General features: G+C 43.2%; 1 protein-coding gene across 1 annotated transcript in view; it reads right to left on the bottom strand.

The window, feature by feature from the left end:
• The window catches only part of LOC146177680 (kynureninase-like), a 92,249-nt gene extending 65,792 nt beyond the window's left edge, over window positions 1-26,457 (bottom strand). The window contains exons 1-6 of the mRNA XM_084581173.1: window positions 26,298-26,457; window positions 13,144-13,267; window positions 11,066-11,148; window positions 9,804-9,865; window positions 3,934-4,005; window positions 2,860-2,934 (exon numbers count right to left, since the gene is read on the bottom strand). Coding sequence (XP_084437299.1) covers window positions 2,860-2,934; window positions 3,934-4,005; window positions 9,804-9,865; window positions 11,066-11,148; window positions 13,144-13,267; window positions 26,298-26,454 — 573 coding nt within the window. The 5' untranslated portion in view covers window positions 26,455-26,457. The remainder of the gene's footprint in view (window positions 1-2,859; window positions 2,935-3,933; window positions 4,006-9,803; window positions 9,866-11,065; window positions 11,149-13,143; window positions 13,268-26,297) is intronic.
• Window positions 26,458-26,659: the final 202 nt, after the last annotated feature.

The following is a 26,659-nucleotide window of genomic DNA, read 5'->3' on the forward strand; positions in this document are numbered from 1 at the left end:
TGACGTCATATCGGAAAGAAAACTGTGACAGGAAAGTTACAAGAACATCAGAATTCTCGCGGATGCTTCGTACGTTACAATTCAGAATAGATAAGTCGTCAAAAGCAAGTCCGGCTTTGTATGCCATCAGATTAGACAACTCTGCTTAGGTCTTCTGAGCATGTTACGTAAAATACATTTGTTTTTCTGCTTTCCTGGATTAGAATTTTACCATGTCCTATCCAAAGTTAATCTACAAATTTGAAATTTTCGCTCAACTACCAAGATTATTTTCTGACCGCAAACAATTTACCTAGTTTGATGGATGCTCCTCAGAATACGCGGAAGTTCCTTTTGGTGTCCCGTAAGGCACAGGTTAGCACCGATTCTTTCCTTAATCTTTATAAGTGACATAACTAACGACATTGACGCTACTTTTCATATGTTTCTGGATGGTTCCATAATATACAAACAAATTAATAGTTAATAAGTCAATAGTCAATAATAATTAAAATGCGCTGAAAATGATATCAAACTGGAGTGAATGACAGATGTCATTTAATTTAGAAAAAAAGCTGGTTATGACTGTATCAAGGAAAAAGAAACCGCTGATATTTCTCAAAACATTGCAGCCCATACAGTCAACGTCAGTGAATATAAGCATTAAGGTATAATAAAATCATCCGGGTTAAAATGGGACAAACCTGTTTCATCTTAGACGTCCAAAGCATTTTCTGCTCTTTGCTCGCAAGACGTTCCTTCCAGTTCGCCTATTCCTTCGTTCGATCAATCATAGAGTACAAAATGATATGCTGGTTCTCACACACAAAGAGTTAATTTACCAAACTTGAAAACATCCAACGCGAGGCTACAAGGTTTGTCTACAACAGGTGTCGCAGATTTGATCCCACCCTCCGAACTTCTTAGACTACCGGTCTTAGCACTATTAGTAACCGAGCAAAGAATGCACGACTAAAGTTTATTATCTTCTTCTAACTCAAGCCCTTATATTTGACCGCAATAGATACATTTCACTCTCTCCTAATAGAAAGCAAAGAACGCGACATTCTTTTGCATTAAGTCGAGTCTCGAGCAAACATCGATATATTCATGTTCTCTTTCTTTCCCCTGGCAGTCCGCGAATTGAATGATTTAGCCGATGAAGTGGTTAATTGCTCATCAATAGATAGTTTCAGTTCGCAGCTGACAACTGTTCTTTTAGTACCCTTATATGTATTGTCTGGCATCTGTACAAATATTGAAACGCAGCTGTCTTCGGTTTGATTGTATTGTATCATATCCTTCTCTTTCCATTTCTTGTTCCACACTGCCGTCTAGAAATATATAAAAGTTAGCCAAGTGTGGATTGTAAGTATTCCTGTCATTTTCTATTTCCATTTCATGCCCCAAGCTTGTAACACCCTGCGCAAGGAGGCTAGCAGTATGTATCGAATAAATAATATAACCAAATAAATTAGACGTTTAATAATTGCCGTGTCTTCTCCGCTGGTAACATGTGAAGCTAAAACAAGCAACATGATGAACATGCTGTGCCGGATATCTCTGTATAGAGCAAAAATTACATGCGTTGAGAACGGTGACAGAACAATTAGCTCTAGCAATTCGGATATTATGACATTTGCCTCCAAGAAAGCGATGAATTATTAAGATACGGGACACTGGTGACACCTCGTGATAGCCAGGAGGAAGATTGAGTGTTTAAAGGCGGTCGGTGAAATATTACCACAATTTCGACATCCGAGAAAAATATACAAATTGCGAAACAGCAATGTTGACCAGATAAGGAGAAATATAACTATAGTAACTATATGCGATCATGGAGCAAAAGTCAGAAGGGCGTGCTGAGGTACTTGAAGGGCGCAGTTCGTATCTCAGCCTGTGCTCAAGATGTTTTCTTTTTTCATTCTTTTTTACTTTTCCCATGCAGCCTTGCAATTGAGAGCTCTGTGTGTTCTTTCCAGTCCAAAGCCGACCTTTTCTCCATAAACGAGGGTCCCCGATCATACAGAAGATACCGGGAGGAGCTCCGCTCGGTTTCATGACGGTTCAGCCTGTACCATAAACAGGTATGTCAAATCCGGTATGAAATTGATACAGGATTTTTCATTAGGGATGCCTTATATGTGCAGGCCAGATGCAAGCCCATCTAATAAGGGCGGGGTAATCCATTTTTAATTCAACACAGTGCTCCTCAGTGCCCTTTTCGAAACCATGACGACCCCTAACTGGAATATAAAAATTCTGTCCAAGTTCTGTTCACCTGAACTTCTAGTAAAGGCATCACTCGCTATAATGAAATACTGAGCACATTTGGCATGAACAAAGCTCATTTGACAAGTACGAGCGTTATTGCTTTGATTTTGCAACCACTGTTTGGTCTGTAAGCTCAATCTTCTACAATGTACACCATAAAGCCAAGGGAGAACGCTGCTGACCCTTCGAATTTAATGACACTAAGAAGGGGTGCAAACTAGCCAGTATATTTTAACAGAAAATGCTTGCGAATATCATGATGAAATTTGTGGCAAAAAGAAAAAAAGTTGTGTTATGTTGGTCTCCCCGGAGAGTCTAGGTATATTGTTCAGACGCACGCTGTAAGTGCCCGCACCTGAGTGACATTCAGAAGTGGACATTGCATCAATAGCTACATGCCGACATGCTAGTGTATTGGTTAAAGGCATTACGCTGCCATATTAGCTCGCGAAGGCCATCGGAGCATCGTCAGGGGAGTAGTTCTCCAATAACCGTCGGGTCGCAAAGTCGCGGTCACCTCCATGATCCGAAATTTACAGAGATATGTCTGTATTGAGTTCACGATGCGCTTAAATGAGATGCCGCCAAAAAATGGTGATGCCGTACCTTTCGGGGCCGCAGTCGGATGAGATTACTGTCCAGATCAAGACCATGATGGCTGACTTGGGACTCAGCTGCAAACTAAAAGAAAGCTTTGAGCGAAAGAGAAAAGTAAAACCAAAATACTGGTACAGTTTACTTCCTGCTCAAAAGATATGCCTTGAGAGCGTAATGACTCAGAAATTCCGACTGCCGCTACCTTTGCGCATGCTTTCCACGTACAAACACCTTGACAATCGCTTACATAAAAAAGCTGTTCATTTGTGCTCTAGTTATCTCACATGCACTCATCAGCATACATTGGTAAGGTACCGTAGTTTGTGCAAGAGGATTCGAAGTAAATATAAAGCCCCTTTCTAATGAGGCGACAGGAACTCGCCTGCATGGCCTTCGTGGGTAGCGTGCCTTACTTGGAATCCAAGAGTGTCTGTGGGTTGATTCGCCTCTCTTCCCATATCAAACAAGCTACAAGAGGTAGCATGCCAGCTCAATGTCATAAGGTCTCGACGTCACGCAAGCCCTCCAACTAATCAGTACCCTGCCAACTCATTTGTCAACTACTGCCTGCCAGAAGAACGCCTTTTCACCCACAAGACGAACAACGCCGAATATTCTGGACTACAGGCTTTATTGCTATCTCGTGAAATCCTTGCGTAGGTTACAGAATTCACCGATGCTTTTTGGAGAGCTGTTTGCTTACGAATGCGTCTGCACATAATTTTTGTGAAGGAACAGTTAAGAAATCAAGCTGGGCATTTGGTGGCCTTCAGCCTTTAAATAGGGAACTTTTTTTTGGTTACCAGTCTATAAATAAGGGTTGTGATGCACCGGTGCGGACAAAAGTGAACGGAGCACGCTATTTCTCTGTAAATGTTTCACGCTTTGCATATTGAAATTGGTTGTAATAGTATATTCTAATCGGTAGTAAACGCCAGTACCCTTGTAGTTCGACAAACACTGCTTTCCTATCTCCGGTGCAGAAGGCGTGATTTTAATTTGAACGGAAAAGCGCGCTCCGTTTACATACGTCCACCCCTGTAGGCGTGTGCAATGCAAGCGTTTTTCAGTATATATACTCACTAGGTCTCCGGAGAAGGCGTCCGCCTCCACTACCATCTTGCAGCGTGTTCCTTGCGGCCGGTAGTACGTCAACTGAAATGAGCAATGGAAGTGTTTAGAAGCTCGCTAATTGTCTCCCGAAAGACATTGAGGTCCAAGCCCCTGTAACTGTTATTTGTCATTTTTCTCTCTCTTTAAATGATGAGCAAACTTACGCATCAGTCAAATTAAGTGACTGCAGAAACAAAACTAGTTATGCACAGCGATCGCTAAAAGTAACCTTTCTCAATAACCCCATTCAGCTCTTCCTCATTCATTGCAAACCATCTTCTTCTTTCGTTCTACCTGGTTTCTCAATGTAGCCATGTATGTCTTCTTGGAGGGACATTCTCTTTTGCTTTATGTTTAGTGCCAAAATATTTCGAAAGCATGGACTACACACAGATATTAAGATTTTAAGTTAAACTATAAGTGGAGCTAACCTCCATACAATGCCGAGTGAAACGCGAAGTGATTATCACGCTAACAGAAGTAAAATAACAAATTTTACTGTACTTTTCGCCAGCTTTCGTATAGATACTGTGCGTCAGTTAAAATGCCAACAAATATTAAATTTGCTTACATAGAACTTGAAGGACAAAAAAATGCTCGCGTGAAGAATTATAACTAAAAATGAATAGTGTGTTCATATTTTTCTAATTCTCGAACCTCAAGTTAGCTTATCTGTGCTGCTGTCAAATAGGTAGTATCGCTCTAGAGCAGCGGTGGCGAGATTGCGTCACTCGGGTCGCATATGGCTATTGGCGCGTCAAAGTGCGGCTCCGGAAACTATGAAATTTGTATAACTATTTTAGCCTTCACACACGAAACTAATTCAGCTGCTCCTGACTGCAGCAACGCTTTTCGTGCCAGACGTCAAAGTGATTGCTTCACGGATGGGGCCACATAAAACAGAGGCACAAGAGGCACAATAAGGCCAAATAGTTTCCTGAGTGATAGTTACTATTGCCACCAGGTTTATTGGATGCAATTAACAGTTTATAAATGTGGTTGAATGGGATTTGCCACCTAGAGGTCTGCTGCAAAGGCCACGTACACTCGTTTGCCGCTGATGGCGTTTACGTTATCTTGCGGCCCTCATTACACGTCGTGTTTAGTAAGTGCCAAAGGGATATTCACTTCCGCTGTATGCAAGGCAGCTTCCGCTCTCTACCAGCACTCACGAGCATGAGCGTTTTACACCTTCCTGCTCCTGCTATGGTTCATACATATTCATGGCAATGTTAAAGCGATGATTCTATGCCGGAAACCGCCGGACATACGCGCCAAATGCTGGCGTGCTTTTGCGATGGGCATTCAACATCACTGCGAAGTACTGCCGTTCTAAAAAATGGCATGTTGCACTCTTTTTTTTTTTTTCATTGTGGCCGCACTGTAAGTGCGAGACGGCTGCTCTGCGTGGACAGCGTTAGTTGAGTTGTATGCTACAGATGGGATTAGCCTTTCTTATTCTGCCGGCCATTTTCCCCCCGTAGCGTCACTTGTGTGTTAAAAAAAGTTCTAATATCTGTAAAATCTGCCACACTATGCGCAAAGTCACGCATAGTACATATTCCACTCCAGCAGTCCCCATCTATGCACACGTCCACTCACAGTAGATCGTAGTTCATTCCGGCTAGCACCATCGAGAGTCAATATCAGTGTCCTACAGAAATTGTAAATAAAAAGAGTGAAGCCTTCCTTCTGTATGTCTGGCTTCCACTCGGGTAGACAATGTCCTGAAGTGCACTGTGAAGGGCTCCTGTCTTCTTAAGGTAAGCGAGCATCACAGATCTTTCCGTGTTGAACTCTGACAGCACATAATATAATGTTAAACATCCACGCACACACCACATATAGAACATAGCAGAGACGATGCCATGCCTGTCTTATGCATCCAGGCAAAAGTACGCGCAGAGCCCGCGCGAATTCGATGTCTTCGACTGGCCTGATGTCTTCTGAGACCCTAGGTCACACATGGCTTGTGGGGCGCTCTCCACAGGGTACTAAAATGGTTTAGTACCGTTTTATGAAGTCCTGTTTTTTATCTTGAGGGACTTTTTTTTTAGGAAGTACCTGACAGTGCTTTATGGGCGAGTCTGTCTGCCTCGTTGCTTCTGACACCTATGTTTGAGGTCGCCCATCGAAAATGTAAAGTAAAGCCTCGGCAATGCAGATTCTGCACCAAGCGTAGAGAGCTTATAGACAGGGCATCAGTAGGGAACCCTCACTCTAACTTTTGAATAGCAGATTTTGAATCTTTTAGGATGACAGCAGAGTGAGCCTGACAAGACCCTAGCTTCAGTAAAGCCACTTCAATATCAATAATTTCGACCGTTGTGAAGGATACAACTTCATTAAGCGTGTAGACCACGTATAGTCCATAGACGTCATGTAAAACTGCTCTCAATGGCCTCTCAATGGCTTCCCAATGGCCTTATAACTTTACAGTAGACGCGTGCTTCATGAAGCCATATATTTGTGCTACTCTTAGAAGCAATCTCTCGTCGCCTCTTCCCACTTAGGACTTCAGGTTCAGGAAAGAGCTAGATTTATATTCCGGGAGCGGAAGGGGACCCTGCTGTTTATTTTGTTGCCTTTCAGGGGCTGTGTTTAAGCGATCTAATCAAGTTGTGTCTGGTGCCTGGTTAAAGAATTGTTTCCACAAGCCGGCCGCCTTCAAGGTTTAGAGCTGGAGTAATAGACTCTGAAGGACTAGTTGGTTCATATTAATTGAACGAGTAAAACTGCGCGAAAAAGACGGGACGTAAGAAACACACAGGCACAAACAACAAGGCGCCCTGTTGGTGCCTGTGTGTTTCTTGCGTCCCGTCTTTTTCGCGCAGTTTTACTCGTTCAATTTAGAGCTGGGCACGGAGCTGCTTCGGCATGGTGCAGAGTGAGAGAAAAGGCAAGGGGGAGCCTATTTGTACAGACCAACACACCAGGTTTGGCAAGTGTTCTTTGATATGTTCAAAGGAGTTCGATTGCAATGTTTGTCTCAGACCCTCGATTTCTAACACAGGCCCGATTGTAACTAAGTGTACATATAACCGCGGGCATGCTGTCGTCAATTGGTCAAGGATCGCGGAGGTGGCGGTGGCGGTATTCACAATAACTCATGAGGTAATTGCTCACTACCTGCAAGTTTTCAGGCGCTGGTCTGGCATCAATGTGAGTTTGACGGGCTAGACTGGGCTTAGGAGCAATGAATTAGAGGGCTGGGGCCGGGGCCGAGCTTGGAGCCGCAGGCCTGGGCTGGCTCTGGCTTTGCGCACCATGGATTGCGACCAGTTCAGCGTTGTAATGTGTACCATGACTAGGGAAGCCTCCGTTGATTGTCATTGTGCCAGGAAACCCTATTAAAAAAGCCAACGAGTCACAATAACGTCATACAGATTTCTCACACTAAACGCCTACAAATACCATACAATCTCATATATTTCTCATAGGATGAATGAGATTTGTATGAGATTATATGAGATTTGTACAGTTTAGTATGAGAATTTGTATGAGGCTTTTGTGACTCATAGGGTTCTTTTCACTAGGGAAATGGTACGTTTTGCAGTACATTTTGATGATGTCATTTAGTGGTTCATCATCATCATCATCAGCCTGATTATACCCACTGCAGGGCGAAGGCCTCTCCCGTATTTCTTCAATTAACCCGGTTCTGTGCTAGCTGCATCCACTTGACCCCTGCAAACTTCTTGATCTCATCCGCCCACCTAACTTTCTGCCGCCCCCTGCTACGCTTTCCTTCCCTTGGAATCCAGTTTGTTACCCTCAGCGACCATCGGTTATCCTCTCTTCGCACTACATGTCCTGCCCATGTCCATTTCTTCTTCTTAATTTCTACTAGAATGTCGGCAACTTGAGTTATTTCTCTGACCCACTCTGCACGCTTTCTATCTCTTAATGTTAACCCTAACATTTTTCGTTCCATAGCAATCTGGGTTGTCCTCAACTTAAGTAGAACTCTCTTGGTTAGCCTCCACGTTTCAGCCCCATAGGTGAGTAGAGGCAAGATGCAACTGTTGTATACTTTCCTCTTGAGCGATACCGGTAAGCTGCTAGTCATAATCTGCGAGTGCTTGCCAAATGCGCTCCATCCCAATCGTATTCTTCTTGTTATTTCCTTTTCGTGGTCCGGATCTGCGGTTACTACCTGTCCTAAGTAGACATATTCCTAATGTAAACTGCTGTTCCTTCCCAAGGCTGTTGAACATTACCTTAGTCTTCTGCATATTGATTTTCAAGCCTACCTTTCTACTTTTCCTGTCTAGGTCATCAATCATTATTTGCAGTTCATCTCCCGAGTTGCTTAGCAAGGCAATGTCATCAGCAAATCGCAGATTACTGAGGTATTCTCCATCTACCCTTATCCCTAACTGCTCCCATTCCAAGTCTCTGAATACTTCCTCTAAACAAGCTGTGAATAGTACTGGGGAGATTGTGTCTCCTTGCCTAACACCTTTCTTTAGTGGTTAAGTGACAAAATTGCAAAGCTTAATCGCGTCATTAATCTTTGATGTTCGCCTATGCCATTGCCATTTGAGATGAATTTCTTTCCTCTATATACACGCACCACTGACCGGCAGATATTTGGCACCAGGTTTTCCCACATAAATATCAACATTGTGATGCTACCATTTGTCGGGCGTCGTTCCGATTGACTTCTTGCGAGTTTTAGTTGTTTATGGAATAATGTATTAGTGAAGGGTGAGGATAGCTCACGACAGGTACTCGATCCGACGACATATTTGTGTCGAATTGCTTGCATTTTACCACAGGTTTCGGGGAATCTTGCTTACAGGTCCCTCGTTACGAATAGCAATCAATTGGGATTCTGAGACACACCACCCGAATTATAGTGTTAGCAGGAATAACTGATATATATAACATCACTCAAGAATTGTTCACTTGTGGCACTGTAACGCTTTCTCATTCACACACGTAAGCAATTTAAGTGTTCGAGCCGAATTGTAATGCTGTCCCGATGCATGTGAGAATGTTTACAGAATATTAACGACTTCGTAGCTTGTGCGCAGAGTGGCTGTCTTACCGTGCGAAGCTACTGCGATCGATTCCCTCTGTGCGTGCACACCCCTGTTTTCCATTCTGCTCAATTACTCTCCTGTGGTTACAAACGCATTGGTGGGAGCAATTGTCATGACTCAGATGAGGTCTCATCGCAGCGTGGACGGACAGGCGGAGATATAGGCAAACGAAAAAAGGAAGGCAAAATGGGATCGAAAATTGTACAACAATGTTTTTTGTCATAACAGAATTTCTCGTCTCTACCTGACAATAACGTCCATGTGAGAACCGATATTTCTGTAATAACATCAAAGTTTTGTGCGGTCTCAGAAGGCAAATTCAAAAGAGTAAAACCTACGAATTACAGAAAGGTGCTTGAAAAAATGTTCCAGGATTACAAAAACTGCTACAGATCTACAGGAAGGCTGACTTTACGACCGAAGAATAAAAGATTTCGTTGAATTTCTGGCACATGTCTGCAAGAAGCAATCGCATGGAATGCTTCATAAAACGCACACCTCGGAGCAAGCCAACTTATGGGGCTGCTAGGCCAAATTTGCCGCAGTGACGCAAACATTTTATGTTCCTTGATCTAACTACTCACGACGTCCACAACAGGGACACCCTCATCATATTATAGGTGTTATTCTCTTTATTTGAGCTACATATAAACTGCTCCACCTTATAGCTGCATTAATTGCTCAGTGAAAAAGCCCTGTGTTCAGGAGGCCGCATGTTTGGCCATTCTTGCCGCCGCGATTAGAGCGACCTAAGCAGGCTCTTATTTCGGCTATTGTCAGGAGGCCGCTCACCATCAGCAAGTGCAGGTTGACGATGCAGCCATTCATGAAGACTATCTCGTCTCGATCGGCGCCTGCGAAGTCATGTTAATAGAGTTCTTTTTTATAATTGAACGTCATACAAGGTTTCAACTTGCAGTTTTTTCCCCAGAGCTGTATGCACCGCATCGACATTTTGTTCACACGGCACCTTTTAAATCCCAAGTAAACAAGAAAACCTGAGATAACCTCTTTCGTGTATTCGCTACAAATTGTGTAACGAAGCAATAAACGTCGCACCACCTTTAGAGGGGGGGGGGGGGGGGGGGGGCGGCGTTTAAGCTCCTGCTTTGAGGGTATGATGCGATAGCATATAGGTGGTCTCATGACGTATAAGCAGGTTTTCCCCAAGCCGTTTGAATGTGCCTGCGTAGTTTGTTCACAGTGCTTGACTCGGTATTCAAGAGCGCTGAAAGGAGTTTTCTTTTTCACCATCCCATCTCAAGTGAGAAACCCAAGGTGGCCGCTCCACGCAGATTTTTCATGTTGTTTCCTCATTAAGTTACAAAAGCCACTAACAATCAGAGCCCGACGATGCCAGTTGCCAGCTGCCACCTGCCAGCGCCATTCTCGTGGAATTTCTCTCATTACGCCAACAAAGAAGCAAATGCTGAATTTTCTGGTGAACGGGGTCTTTAACGCTGCCTCGTTAAAAAACGCGAGCCGCCTTTCTCTCGCTGTACTGCCAGAGCATAGAGAATACATTTCATAACAATTTGTAGATTAATTTAGCAGTAAATTCACATTTGATGGCGTCATCGCTCACCATTTTTTAGGTTTCCCTCTTAGAAGTCGCAATCGACAAGTGTTGAAATCTTATGGTGAGGCGCGCCCATCGCGTCGTCCACCCGTTAGAGAAGCAAGAAAGGAGCCTCCTACTACAAAACGCTGTGAGTGCAGTATACCAGGGGGAAATGCGCTTATTGCATTCGAAATTCATTATTGGGAAGGTTTTCATTTCATTCTAATTCTTAGGAACCCAGGAGATTCAGGCTTTTGACCGCCTCCTCGAAGGCTCGATGGCTCTTGCTTTCTCTCTAACTCGTTTATTTCGCAGCTGGTTATCTAATCGGACATTTTACTACCACTTTATGCAAAAGTGATTATATTGCACCATGAGCAATGAAACCTTTCAGGACAGCTTTCACGATGGCGGCGTATAGCCCGGCGAGCTTCTCTTTTATCTTTTTTTCCTATAGAGGAGGCGCGCGTCGAACATCAAAACTGACCCTCACCTACGATGTCTGCCATGAGCTGCTTTGGGTACTGGTCGCTGTAGGAGCACGGCAGGTAGCCCTCAGTGAAACACTGCTTTCCCCTGCGTCGACACCAAAGCGGCGGGGAAGACACTTCGCTGACCAGTCTACTCACCCACGTGCAAACAGTGCAAGCCCAGAAATTTCTGACTTAAGTAATTTTAAAGTTTATATTGTCAGCGTACTCATTTATTGCACCCCAGCAGAATCCTCTCCTTTGGGTTTCTTATTTAAATCATTGTATTATATATTTGGCATTCTGCGAAGGAAAGCACAGGCACTTTGCGAATATTTGCCGCATGGTTTCTACAGCTTCACCGTACTTTCACCTCTCTGTCCTTTTGTATTTGTATTAAACCAGCTATGGAGCTAAATTGCTGAAATTTACAGATTTTAATGCATTTTTGTAGATAGAATGATATACTATAAGCGCTCGTTTTTAGGTCGGATAAACATACTTTTACCCTGAGGTTGCGCTTGAAAGTTTTCCGATTCTACTATTTAATTTTGCTTGTTTACGGTAATTATTAGGTTATTTGTTTTACTATACTGTGCATGCGCAGCACTTCGGCGTTCATGCAATACTTTTATGCGTTTGCAAAAATGACGGACAATGAACCCTAGCTAAACCTTGTTGTTATGAGCCGAAGCACCCTACGCAGTTGCTAAGAAGTTATGACGTTCGGTTACTGAGACCGATTACTCGGGTTTGATCCCGACCAGTTAGGATTCGCTCCGATGGTTGTTTTATGTCAAAGCTTTAAAGGCCGGCTAGGGAAATCATCAGAAATAAGACTGTCCTAGTTTGACTTTCAGAGGCCTTGAAGGTCAGCGTGTTCCCACTTAGAGGACGAAGGAGGAGAAGACGAAGCTGGCGAGGAATATAGCATTAAAGAGGACACGATGAGATGGGCCTCGTGAAGACAATTTTCTTATTTCCTCTCAAGCTTAAGAAGAACATGAGGTTGGGCATCGTGAAGATAAAGCTGCGGCAGAAAATACGATGTTTAAAAAGGCTTCAAATATTTCAGTAAAACATATCTCAGGAATAATCCCAAGATAGCCGCTACGTTTCTGCATTACATATTAGGTGCATTTTGTGGGTAGATATCGGGCTTTACCAGACTTTGACTAAATGTGTCCCGGGCGCTAAAAGGTATGAAACTATCTGTATATAGTATAAACAAAATGTCCTGGTGAAATGAATGACTTTATAGAAAATTCATGCATACTTGAATTTTCCCATGTGCATCGTCTATATATTGTTCTTATTGAACCGACTATGCGAATATACACCGGCAAATGTTTATAAAAGTTCGCAGATTGAGCAGATTGGGCTTCAAAAAAGCGCGAACATGAAACAAGGACGGAGAAAGAACAAGGATAGGCGCTATCAACAAACTTGTCCAACTTTCTGCACTTCTATGTGAGCAATACGTTGTTGCTGTTTGTACAGGTCAATTTTTCAGCCACACGGACGCCCTAAAAAAGAAATACATCCGTAAAAAGGCTAATAAGGAACGAAGTGCAACTAATTTACATATTGCTTTAGTTTTTATTTCAGGAAACGAGTAAATATAGAGGGCCGCCATCATTGAAAGTGAGCTCAGCATTTATATTTTCTTGGCCGCTAACGTGACTCGAAATATCGAGTGTCAAAAATACACATTTGAAAGCAGGTTAAGATTTTTTTTCCTGCATTGTACATTTATAAAACTGCACCGCGAGCATTCTCTGATGGGTCCAGCGTGAATGAGCTTATTGCATTTTATGGCAGTTAACATGTTCACAAAAAGTAACGTTATTTCGACAGCAATACTATGCGCGGGAAAATTATTTTAGAAATGCTGCTTCCTTCATGTAAGTTCGCATAGAACGCCGAACCGTGTCAATTGGGAGGATGCGGGGTTTTTACCTGGAACCCTTTAGCTTCGTGTGGACGAAAACTAATAAAAACAACACAATTTTTAAATTATCTCGAGCACAACAATGCAACAAAAAACGTACCAGCATTCATGAAACCGAGAAAGAGGACAGTTCGTACCAGGGTTACTAACCGTTTTCCCCAGTCGTCCAGAAACTTTAGAAATTCGGCGTCTACTTCCTTTGGCTTGAGGCCAAGAACATGGCCACAAAAGTAGACGCTTTCCTGCTCCGAGGACTCGATGAAAGCCGGGTCAACTAAAGGTGCACGCCAGACATCAAATACAAATCAAAATAATGACGAAAGGAAGGTATTAGAGCACTGAGTAAAAAATAATCATCAACCAAAAACAAGCAATAATTTACAAAGGCACTCATAAAGCACACACGCGTGAGCATATTTTTCTATCAAACACCTTGGTTATGTGATCACATAGGTGATCACATAAGGGATACATTAAACGATGACAGATACATTAAACGAAATCGATCAGTGCGCTAGCGTACCAGGCCATTTCCGACTAAATATTGCCCGGTCAGAGTGCTGGCCACACCATTTGCCTACATGTGTGCACGAACAGGCCTTCTGGTGTGGTGACGTTACACAACCCGCTGACCACTCAGTGATCAGCCATGTCACCTGTCAACTGTCACCTGCCATAGGCATTTTCTGAATCTTGAATTAGTTCAAAAGAATATTTCATCGGTAACTTAGAAAAAAAAATTGAAGTACACATGAGAAGCTGTGATCTTCGACTTTCGAGGATGCCTCTGGCAGATGGTACTTGGCAGGTGACTGGGCACAAATCGATCGTTGGGTTCTGTGACCTCTCTTTTATTAAGTTTACTTTCTTCAGTGATTGTTTACATCAATTGTGTGTGTTGCGCGAGCATTTCTACGTGGTTTAAACCTATAAGCTTCCGTATGGAGCCGTGGAGTGCAGTCCGTTTCGAAATGAACAGCGACACCGATACTACGCTGCAGTCGCCTGAGGCTGAGATACGCCGCATGAAGTGACATGAAGAATCGTTGGAGACAATACGCTGCAGGGTGTTATCTGCATTTTTAATTCTGTCGCGATAAACTACCAATACTGACGCTTTAGCAGTCTGTGCTAGGTTTATGGCTACATTAAATATCGCCAATATTTCTTGAATATAGTAACCCTCTCATGTAAAATATTAGAATTTCGTAATAGAGAGAACATATATGCACAAAGAATATCCAGAGCATTTTGCTTTCCCTGTACTGTGTTCATTGTTACTGTGCTCTTGTCATGGGCTACATGACCTAGCTGACAAAAAAGGAAAAACTACAAACAAAGCAGATTACGAGTTCCTGCGTCCATGAGTTTAGTTGGTGATTATCCTTCACAATGGTCTTCGAGATACTGGGGAGCTTAGCCATTAAAAATAGACAGCGATAAGTTTTACAGTCCCTGTATTCCGGACAGCACCTTCGCTTTTGGCGGTATCCAGTTTTCGAGATACGCTTCGGACTGGATGGATGGATGGATGGATGGATGGGTGGATGGATGGAATGGATGGAATATAGGAGCGTCCCCTTTGAAACGGGGTGGTAGCAGTAGCTATCATGCTTATTTTTCCCCCTATATCTTAATTATTGATTATTATTGGTTATTGCTAGTTTCCACCGCCGGTTTATTCACCCAGCCACTGGTATCTCTAAACCCCAGAGATTCAGAAACAGTTACTGCGCTTGCATCAACTTCCGTGTGGATACCACTGCATTCGAGTACAATATGGTCAATTGTTACACTGGAGTTACCACATACAGCACATGCATCATCTTCATTGTTAAATTTCTTTTTGTAGCTGCGTGTTCTAAGGCACCCTGATCTAGCTTCAAAAATTAGGGCACTGCCTCTTGAGTTATCAAAGAAAGCTTCCTTCCTGATCTGCATTTTCCACTTTCGGTATAATTCCAGACTGTTTCTTCTCAATCGAGTTTATCCAATTTTTACCTTCTGTGTTTTTCACCTGTTGCTTAATGCTCTTTATATCTCCGTCCTTGTGACTAGCATACGCACTAGTTAGTTTCCTAGTTCTTTTCCTCCATTGTGAGTCAACGCTTTTTAAGTACAGGTATTTAAATCCTTTAGCTGCCCATCTGTTACTGTCCAATTTCCTCAGGCGTTCCTCATATAATAATTTACTCTGAGCTTCCCGTACTTCGAAAGATGCCCAGCCCATATCTCCCTGTACCGCCTCATTTGTGGTTTTGCCGTGGGCACGAAGGGCTAATCGTCCAACGACTCTCTGATTTATTTCTAATGTCCACTGTACCTGTGATTTTAGGCACAAAACCGCATTTCCGAAAGTAAGCCCGGGCACCATAATTCCTTTCCAAATACCCCTCAAAACTTCATACCTGTTGTATCTCCACAATGCCCTATGGTTCATTATCCCGGCATTTCTTCGTCTTTTGGCCTTAAGTGATTGCTCATGCTTTCCAATGTATGCCAATCCTTCGTTTACACATACCCCCAGATATTTGTATTTTGCTACTCCGGGTATTTCACGGTCTTGTATTTTAAGACACTGGACAGTTAAGCCGTTTAAAATCACCAGACCCGACTTAACTGCGCTAAAACTGAAGCCTAGAGCGTCCCCTTTGTCTCCGCAATACTTAACTAGAGTTTGCAATTCTTCAAGACTCTCAGCTAGCACCACAATATCGTCTGCATACATTACAACGGGGAGGCGCTGCGATACGGCCTTTCCACCTAATCTATATGACAGGTTAAAACCTAGGTTACTGTCTTGTATCCTGCGATCCAGGTTTATCATATAAAGCATGAAATGCAGCGGTGATAGAGGACAGCCTTGTCTTAATCTTTTCCATACTTTGACATCTTCCGTACTTCTTATCCTTTCCCATGTAATTTCTACTTTGTTATCCCGGTATATTTCCCGTAGGAACTCTATTATCTCATAACCGATACCTTCTTCTTTTAATATGTTCCACAGGAGTTCCCTGTTTACATTGTCGTACGCCCCGTTTATGTCCAGGAAGGCCAAATACAAAGGTCTATTTTCCACTCCAGATATTTTGATGCATTGGGTAAGCACGAACAGGCTATCATCTAAGCGCCTACCATTTCTAAAACCGTTCTGAAGTTCTCCGAGTGTCTTGTTACTTTCAACCCATGCTTGAATCTTTAATTTCACCGCCTGCATGGCTAACATGTACATAACAGATGTTATGGTAATCGGCCTGTAGGATTTTATGTGCGTCCTTTTTCCTTTCCCTTTATAAATCAAATTCATTTTACTCTGCCGCCAGCTGTCCGGAATTTGCTTATTCGTTATGACTGTTTCCAGAGTTTTTAACAACGTTTCCTTACTTTTTGGACCAAGTTCATTATTCAGCTTGATCGGAATTCCATCTATTCCTGTAGACGTGTTTTTAGGAATATTTGTTTCTACCTTTTTCCAGTTTATATTGGTGAGTTCTAAGCTACTTTGTATTCTGCTACCTTGTGCTGCTTCCTGATTTGCGGAGATCACCCTATCATCGCTCTTAAAAGACTCGGCTATAACTGATGTAATGTAGTTCACTGTGTTATCTCCCTTTAAACAATTTCTCTAGCTATCTTTAATCCGATCTTGCTTTTTATGATTCCTTTTCCCTAGCCAGCTTACATGGTTCCAGACTTTTCTTGCTCCGCCTCATGAGGCATCGTGTATGTCAGCCATCCAGCGATCAGTGGACTGTCTTATTTTACTTTGGACAAGGGCCTGTACCTCAAGTTTCTTTTGTCGATATGATTCCCATTTTTGGTCGATTTCTTCCTGAGGTACCTGTGCTTTCTTTGCAACTCGATGTTCCCTTGAAGTAGCCCGTCGTTGTTCAATAGCTTCCTTGATTTCCTTATTCCACCAGCTCCGTGGCTTCCTCTTTCCATTCCAGCGGTTTGCTACTTTAAACTCCTTAATTTTCCTCCTTATGAGTAGTTATACCTGTTCATAATCCCAGTCTTTCAAGGGGCTTTTTTCTATTGATTCCTCTATGTCTGCTGCTATCTGCGCTATTTGATCGTCGTTTAATTTTGCGTTTACTTTTTGTCTAAGTTCCATTTCTCTTTTCATCAAAGGCCCCATCTGCAGACTAATACGTTTATGATCACTTCCCAGACATACACTCCCCTTCTTCGTCTATTTCCATTTTTGTGACCTTGCTATAAGTTTCCTGCGACATTAGACAATAATCAATGGTCGTCTGCCTGTTGCGGAATTCCCGCGTTATTTGGCCTTCACCATTTGTTTATCTATTTACTATAACTAGATCGTGTCGCTCACAAAAATCTAGCATTAGCTTCGCGTTACAATTCGCGTATCCATCCACGAATTGTAACTAGACTAGATCCCACAGAGGGCGCCAGTTCTGTGTATGGCTGTGGAAACTAGCAAAAAACGATTGGAAGATTGGTGGCTTAAAAGCAGAGAAGTGACATAATGTTAGTAATGTAGAAACAAAAATTTAATAAATAGAATGATGGTTCAGTTAACCAATATAAATTAATAATTAAGATATAGGGCGAAAAATGAGAAAAACCTGCACTGCTATGAGAGCGCGCTTAAATTCGGACAAGAAGCACCAGCTACTTTTAACTTTAGGAGACGTATTGTAGGGCGCCGCAGACGAGCCACCGGGAGGTGGCTGTGCCACTCGGCGGATTGCAACTTTATGTTTCGCACATGTTTTTTTTTTCTCGGGCTTAGTACTTCGAAGAACTGGAGTTTCTAGAGCTTCGCTTAGAAGCAACAGCTGATTACTGCAGCTGCCTGCGGGCTTGACGGCGAGCCACTCTATGGCTGCATTCCTGAATAAATATAAATCACAAAGCGTGGGTTTAAAACTGTCTTTTTGCACTGACATTTGTTTCTTACATATGAGGCTCTTCCGAACTGCGGTGTTTTTGTAAAGCTAATTACGTGTACACCTTCCCGCAAATAAATTAAGCAGCGCTGAAGCATCGCTATCCTATGGAAGGGGAAATCGCCCACAAAGTGAAACAATCATCCCGTGATCTCAAAATTCAGATACATTTCTGCTCACTAGAACCACTAAATGCTGTGACTAAGGGCAGTACTTCTACACTGCACTTCTAATGAAATAGAATGACTAAAATATCTTTACTGGACAAAACATAACATCACTAGAATTGTACTTCAAGTGTCGCAATATATTAAGCGATGTTTCTGCAACACACCTGTACAGAAACATAGAGCTGCCGTCGCGTTTGGACACTTGCCGGTTTACCACCGCACAAGACAAGCATCCCAGAGGGATTTAATTGTCTATAGTTTATTCTTTGAAACGCTTAACACAAGTGTATGCAGCGAATAATGCCTCAGGAATGCTGGCTCTGGTGTAACTGCAAGGAATTATTTAGGCGAAATCGTCCCTTTGATGAATGACAGGCAGAGGATTATTTATTCATTTATGTATTTATACATAAATGTAGTGCGAAGGACATGTAGTGCGAAGAGAGGATAACCGATGGTCGCTGAGGGTAACAAACTGGATTCCAAGGGAAGGAAAGCGTAGCAGGGGGCGGCAGAAAGTTAGGTGGGCGGATGAGATTAAGAAGTTCGCAGGGGTCAAGTGGATGCAGCTAGCACAGAACCGGGTTAAGTGGAGAAATATGGGAGAGGCCTTCGCCCTTCAGTGGGTATAGTCAGGCTGAGGATGATGATGATGATTACATACATACATACATGCATGCATACATACATACATACATACATACATACATACATACATACATACATACATACATACATACATACATACATACATACATACATACATACATACATACATACATACATACATACATACATACATACATACATACATACATACATACATACATACATACATACATACATACATACATACATACATACATACATACATACATACATACATACCTGGGGCTATGCAAGCGGGGTTCAGAATTGCAAGTTAGAAACAAACTTAATATGTTTACACACAGTGGACTTAGTAAGGCGCAGACAATGAAAAATTCAAAAAGAAAATGAACGAATACACAATAAGCACAAAGCGAAGAAAAGCATCATGTGGCATCGATGGCTGTCACAAATGTGCACAACGGAAGAGACCGCGTTATGGCGGAAATTCTGTTCCAATTTGAACGGTCTGGTGGAAAAAGCTGTATTTGAAAATATTAAAATGGACAAAGTATGGTTATATGTTATAAGAGGATATCGGTGGTAACGTACAAATTAGCACGTACAGACAGGGGGGCTAGATTCGAAGTGGACGAGGCTCAAGAAGGTGAGAAATGGGGATCGTACCGATGATATATGAGCCTGATTGCTTCTTTTAATGCTCTCGATTATGTCAGTTACAATATGTGTATGAAGATTCCAGACTGGAGACGGACATTCAAGTACCGGACGAATCAAAGATGTGTACATTAGTAGCTTAGCTCCTTTTGGAGCATTAGGCAATGTTCTTCACAATTACCGAAGCGTTGCGAAACTCGATGAAGTCGTGAGCTCTGCTGTGTAGGGCCACCCAAGATAGACAGGTCACGGCAGAGAGTTCTGACGAAATGTGATTCACTGCAGAAGGTAATGGCAACCCACTCCAGTATTTCCTGCCAAGAAAACCCTATGGCCAGTCACAATACCATTAATGATATGGCGCCGGAAGATGAGCCCTCCAGGTTGGAAGGCGTCCCCCATGTTACTGGGGATGAACAAAGGGCGATTCCTAGTAGCTCCAGGACGAATGAAGCGGCTGGGCTAAAGCCAAAAGGACGCTCAGTTGTCGATGTGTCGGGAAACGACCGGAAAGTCCGATGTTGCAAGGAGATTTATCACATAGCAACATGGAATGTAAGATCCATGACGCAAGGTAAACTGGATGTCGTCAAGCGAGAAATGAACCGATTGAACATTGATATCTTGGGTATCAGCGAGCTCAAGTGGACCGCAATGGGAGAATTTAACTCCGGCGACCATTATGTCTTTTATTGTGGGCACGAATCCAAGAGAAGGAATGGGGTCGCTCTCATAGTAAACAGAAGAATGGGTAAAGCAGTGCTAGGGTACAACCCCAAAAACGACCGAATGATTTCACTTCGGATCCAAGGTCACCCACTCAACATAACAGTTATCCAGTTATACAGCGACCACTACTGCTGAAGAAGCTGACGTTGAGAGATTTTATGCGGACCTACAATGCCTTTTAGACCGCACCCCATCATCAGACGTCGTTTTTCTCGTAGGAGACTGGAATGCTAAGGTCGGGAGTGAAGAAATATCCGGAATTGTAGGCAAGTTCGGTTTTGGCGAGTCAAATGAAGCTGGACAGAGGCTAGTAGAGTTTTGTCAAGAAAACAACCTGACCATAGCGAATACTCATTTTCAACAGCACAAGAGGCGCCTGTACACATGGACTTCACCGGACGGTCTGTACAGGAATCAGATCGATTATATTCTTTGCCGGCAGAGATGGAGAAGCGCTATACAAGCAGTAAAAACAAGGCCTGGGGCCGATTGTGGCACCGATCATCAGCTTCTTGTTGCCAAAATTAAGCTTCGATTGAGGAAAACTCAGAAAACTAGAAGGCCTTTCAGGTATGATCTGGATCAAATTCCATTAGAATATGCTGTGGAAGTGAGCAATCGATTTCAAGAATTAGATCTAGAAGACAGAGAGCCCGAAGAGATGTGGACTGATGTTCGTGATATAATACAAGAAGTTGCTACTAAGGTAGTTCCAAAGCAAAAGAAATGCAAGAAAGCAAACTGGTTATCTGAAGAGGCTTTGCAAATAGCTGAGGAAAGGAGGATGGCAAAAATAAAGGGGGAAAGAGAAAGATACAAGGTTCTCAATGCGAATTTTCAGAAAATAGCAAGGAGAGATAAGAATGTCTTCCTGAACATACAGTGCCAAGCAGTTGAGGACAACAGCCAATTAAGGAACACAAGAGCTCTGTACAAGACAATCAAAGATATCAAAGGAAGCTTCTGTGCTAAGCTGGGCGTGATAAAGTACAAACGAGGCAAGGACCTCACTGAAGCCTCAGAGATAAAGAAGAGGTGGCAGGAATACACAGTAGAACTGTACAAGAAGGACCCGAATGTGCAAACCTAACATAAGACGGTTGTGATTACTGATCTCGAGCCGGGCATCCTGAAGAGTGAAGTTGAGTGGGCCTTAGCCAGTCTTGCTAAGAAGAAAGCCAGCGGAAGTGATGGCATTCCAGCTGAGTTGCTTGAAAACCTCAACCATGACGCTGTTAGCATTCTGCATACATTATGTCAGAAAATTTGGACAACCCTGCAGTGGCCACAGGATTGGAGGAGGTCAGTTTACATCCCCATTCCAAAGAAAGGCAGTGCCAAAGATTGTTCCAACTACCGCACGATCGCACTTATTTCGCATGCTAGCAAGGTGATGTTGAAAATCCTCCAAGGTAGGCTGCAGCAGTATGTGGATCGGGAGCTTCCGGACGTGCAAGCTGGGTTTCGCAAGGGCAGAGGAACTAGAGACCAAGTTGCCAACCTCCGCTGGATCATGGAAAAAGCAAGAGAGTTCCAGAAACCCATCTACTTCTGCTTTATTGATTATGCGAAAGCGTTTGACTGTGTAGATCACAGCAGATTGTGGCAAGCTCTCCAAGAGATGGGAGTTCCAATTCACCACATATGTCTCCTCAGGAACCTGTATGAAGGACAAGAGGCCACAGTCAGAACTGGGCATGGTCTTACCGATTGGTTTCCGATTGAGAAAGGAGTGAGGCAAGGCTGCATACTGTCGCCCTGCCTATTTAACCTATATGCAGAGTGCATCATGAGGAAGGCCTGTCTGGACGAGTCTTCATATGGAGTGAAGATTGCTGGAAAACGTATCAACAACCTTAGATATGCGGATGATACCACTTTAATGGCAGAAAGTGAAGTGGAACTCAAGAGACTTCTGATGCGCGTACAAGAAGAGAGTGAGAAGTTTGGGCTTAAACTGAACATCAAAAAGACAAAGATCATGGCGTCTTGCCCTATCAAGTCCTGGAGCATCAATGGACAAGAAGTGGAAGTTGTGACAGATTTTCTCTTCTTGGGCTCCAAGATTACCTCGGAAGGAGACTGCAGCCATGAAATTAGGAGACGCCTGCTTCTGGGAAAGAGAGCAATGGTTAGCCTTGACCGCCTAGTAAAGAGCAGAGACATTAGTCTGCCAACCAAGATCCGTATAACTCGTGCTATGGTCTTTCCAGTTGTGATGTATGGATGCGAGAGTTGGACTGTGAAAAAGGCTGACCGCCGAAGAATTGACGCGTTTGAATTGTGGTGCTGGCGAAGACTCTTGAGAGTTCCTTGGACTGCCAGAAGATCAAATCAGTCGATATTGTCGACCATAAACCCTGACTGCTCATTGGAGGGTCAAATTCTAAAGTTAAAACTCAGCTACTTTGGTCATCTGATGAGAAGAGAGGAGTCGCTGGAGAAAGATTTGATGTTGGGAAAGGTTGACGGTCGCCGGAGAAGGGGTAGGCAGCGAACGCGATGGTTAGATGGCATCCTCGAGGCACTGCAGATGAAGTTATGTGATGTTAGGAAGAAAGTGAGAGACCGGAAAGCGTGGCGTGACATGGTCCATAGGGTCACGAAGAGTCGGACACGACTGAACGACTGAACTGAACTGAACGGGACATGTTAGCAGCAGGTATAGTACCGAGATACTTGTATTCAGAAGTCCTGGATAATGGTGAATTGTTGAAAGCATCATCAAACACAGAAGAGGACGTGCTGTTACCAAAAGAAAGCACTACAATTTTAGTAAAATTTATTTTTATTTTCCATGGATTACACGCAGCGCGAACACAAGCAAATGCAGTGCTTATTTGCAAATAATCTTCGGGCTCAATAATTTCGTGATAGAAAATATAGTCGCCGGCATATAGGCGTATTCATGGCGTGGTATTACGAGGTAAATAATTAAAGTATATTATAAAGAATAAAGGGTCAATCGCCCAGCCTTGAGGAACAACAAATGAGACATCTACAATACGAGAATTGGTTGAAGTATAAAATAACGAACTGTGAGCAGTGCGAACTAAAATTATAAATCGAACCACACAAGCGAGGATTTTTATAATGGCGTTTAGTTTGCATTTTAGGTTTTATGTAGTACAGTGTCAAAAGCTTTGGAAAAATCTGCAAAAATACCAGCCACCTGGGCTCCAATATCCAGGGTACAAGAAAGTTTGTACGAAAATTTAATTGCTTGTGTTTCGGTGCTGAAACCTTGTTTGAATCTGTGTTGAAAATGCTAGAGCATGCTATTACATTAAAAAATATCTATGATATGTTTGTGGATTATGCGCTACAGCATTTTGCATGAATACGAGGTTAATGACATTGTTCTGTAATTCGGAAAAAGCTGCTCGTTACCAGATTTGAACAATGGAGGTACCTTCTCTCTCTTTTAGAACGATGGTACGATACTAGACGTTAACGACTCACGGAAGATGATGGTTATAGTTATCGAGCAGTCGATAACGAATATGAAACGAGCAATGAGTTCGGTAGTCCGCCAGACCCGGTTGACGTTTTTGTGTCCAGCTTCAGTAATATGTTAAGCACAGCTTCTTTGCTGATTGTGATATCGCCAAACGATGTTGCCATGCGAGGATGACAAAAGGAAGGAGCTTCATTGGTGTAAGAAATACATATTGTTATAATCAATAAGCATTAGTTATGTTTTGCGGATCATACGTGGCTTCATACATTGAGAGATGAAGATACTCTCTTTTAGCAAAACTAATTGCCAAAATCTTTCGGGATTGTTTTTCAAAAGAATGCCAAGCTGGCAGTTGAAAAAGCGGTCTTTCTCCAGATTAGTTAAAACACAAAGCTCCTGCTTTGCTCTAATAAATTTAAACGAAGCATCAGGACAATTGAAGCATTTTTGTGTCTCAAGTGACAAAAAAGACGTGATGCATGGAAATTGGCCGAGTACTCGAATGAGCCTTACGGCTTTTCTTTGTTTTGAAAGGAAAAAAAAAAACGCTGCATGCAGTTTTTAACGACGTTTTCAAAGAAAGAGACTACAGTGTCGATGTCATCCCCATGGCTAAGCAGGACCTCGTTGCATACTCTGAGACGTCCCTGGAACTGTCAGAAGGCGAGCAGTGTGCCAGTGCCCTATGAATGAGTTGATACCCTTCATTGCAGTTTTTAACGACGTTTTCAAAGCAGGAGACTATAGTGTCGATGTCGTTTCTATTGCTAAGCGCGATAAACTGTTCGGAGGCATCTGCAAAACAATCAATCACAGCAATATCACAGCTCGTGTAAAGTCGGGGAATGTAGTGAAAGTGTAACGCTGAACACGAACAAAAAAATCGAACGAAGCAAATACTGCCGCGTGGTCAGAGTTCTTGCTAACCTATACGTTGAGGGCGTTGGGGAAAGTTACAATTTGTCGGATTCGGATTTACATCCTTTAGTCTCCAGAGCTTCAGCTCGCGGTTGCCATCCGTGAGAGCCAAGAAAAAACTGTATTGACGTACGTTCTTCTAATCAGTGCCGATAAACACAAAACAGACTACATCATTTCACCTTTGCGACTGGTAAAAGCTTTTTCAGCCATCCCCCACTACCCTTCCCACCGGCCTTGAACAGGTTGAGTCCAAAAAGTAGCGTAAAGATTTCCCAGCAATCCGCACTCTGCAATAAAACACGCGTGCCTTAATTTTTTGCGAAAACATTTTTGTGAAAAAAAAATGTGTAAAAGGCAACCCACAGGACGATATTTGCAATAGACAAGTTCTGCTTTGTTGCGTAAACAACAAAGCTTCAATGCTTAATAAATACAGAAACAGCACAAACAGCTTCGTGGTTTTGAAGCGAAATAGCTTTTATTCAAAGCTAGCATCGAGTTAACTCTGCATTCGGGGACTGGTTTGAAGCACGGCTCGCTTCGCATCTCCCCAAACGTTGAGGGATCGCTAGGCGAAGAGCTATAACTTATAACAGGAAGGATTTCGAATGCACGCTGGTTGGTGCATGATCTCAATTCCTAAAACTTTAGGTGAACTACTGTGTATTAGGATAGATCGTTGGCGGCCTGGGCTTACCATCTGAATGTTCGCAACATTTACACTAGAGCGCTACGTATACGTCGGACTTCACTTTTATGTTGTTGACTGCGGCTGCTTCCTTTTGGCCCCATGTGAGCGTACGAGCTACGCTCAAAGGTCTGATGCTCGTTCGAGTGCGAAACTCAGGCTCGTGCAAGGTGATAACAAGCGCCTTTCTCAACGCGTTCGCCTCTCAGATTGAGGAAATGATAAAAACGCGAATGGCGAAAGCGGTATTATACGGAAAGCACGAAACTGAAGCCGCATTATCAATATGGATAAAGCAGCGCACAAGCGAGAAGCAGTCATTTGCCCTACTTGACCGTCACCGCTGCGATCTTGACAAGGCCAGCGTACCCCATCGGCCAACGTCACAACTTCGGATGGGCGATAAAGGGCCAGCAAATAAAGCTACGAGGGCAGATCTAAGTCGATTCATGTGATGTCCCCTCGCCCATTTATCTGAGCCCCAAGCGAATATTCATTTACCGGCCCTGTATTGACAATCAACTGTCGTCACGTTCTTGCTGGGAGGTGCCATGTATCGGCCTTTTACGATTCTCCATGGTGACGACTCTACCAGCCACATGAATCGAGCTCTGCCGCCTCTAGTTTTGTGCGGCTGCTGCGTAATCTACAGAAGCAACGTAGTTATTATAGCAGATGAATTGAAAACGCGGCAGTATGCCGTCAATTGCGAGATAATTTAGTCGCGCTTCCGTACCTTCAGCTGTGGTAACTGCACTTCATCCTGTTAAGCGAGTAGAGCGATGACGAATATGCGGCGCTTGTCGTACGCGTGAAACTATTGCGCAGGTTCCCTCTAGAAAACTTTCCAACATGCAGGGTGAGCGCAACTTCACTTTTCGTCTTAATGCGCAAGAGTGCCGTGAATACTAAGTGTGCGCCGTGTGTCCGAATGTTTTCTGGCAAAATTGTCAGGAGCCTTTTCTCTCGTAGGGGTGAGGTTGAAGGGTCAACGTAGATATAAGGAACACTCGGATATAGCGTAACTTACATATAAACGAAGTTGAAAACGCGCGTGGTTTTGCACTTGCTGAACATTCCAAGTTTGTCGGCTCGCTTTGCATTTTATGACCTCATTACCGCCACCTCATGTCAGTCTTGCTGGAGCTTACCTCCTTTAAGGTCGACCATCCTTGGAATACTGAATCGCTGGCGAATTTCCCTGAGTGGATCCTCTAGGTCCAACCTCCGGGCGAACTCTATGCTGTTGGGCGCCAGCTCCCATTCATGAGCGAGCGACAACAGCTCCAGCCTCGGCGTTGTTCCCATCACTCCAGATACGATTCCCTGTAGGAGCTTGCCTCTGCCGTTGTGAGTAAAAGAAAATTGAATAACACCGACGTGGCCTGAATACCGTTGCTTTTTCTTTGTGGACTCGCTCGAGAATGTCTCAGTATATGGAGCTCGCTGCAGTTATATTGTGTGCGCCTTGTCCACTGAGCGAGATAAGATGAGCGATATGACGTAAAAGCAT

This window comes from Amblyomma maculatum, chromosome 10 (genome assembly GCF_055883805.1).
Source record: "Amblyomma maculatum isolate TAMU_Amacu chromosome 10, ASM5588380v1, whole genome shotgun sequence".
NCBI lineage: Eukaryota > Metazoa > Arthropoda > Arachnida > Ixodida > Ixodidae > Amblyomma > Amblyomma maculatum.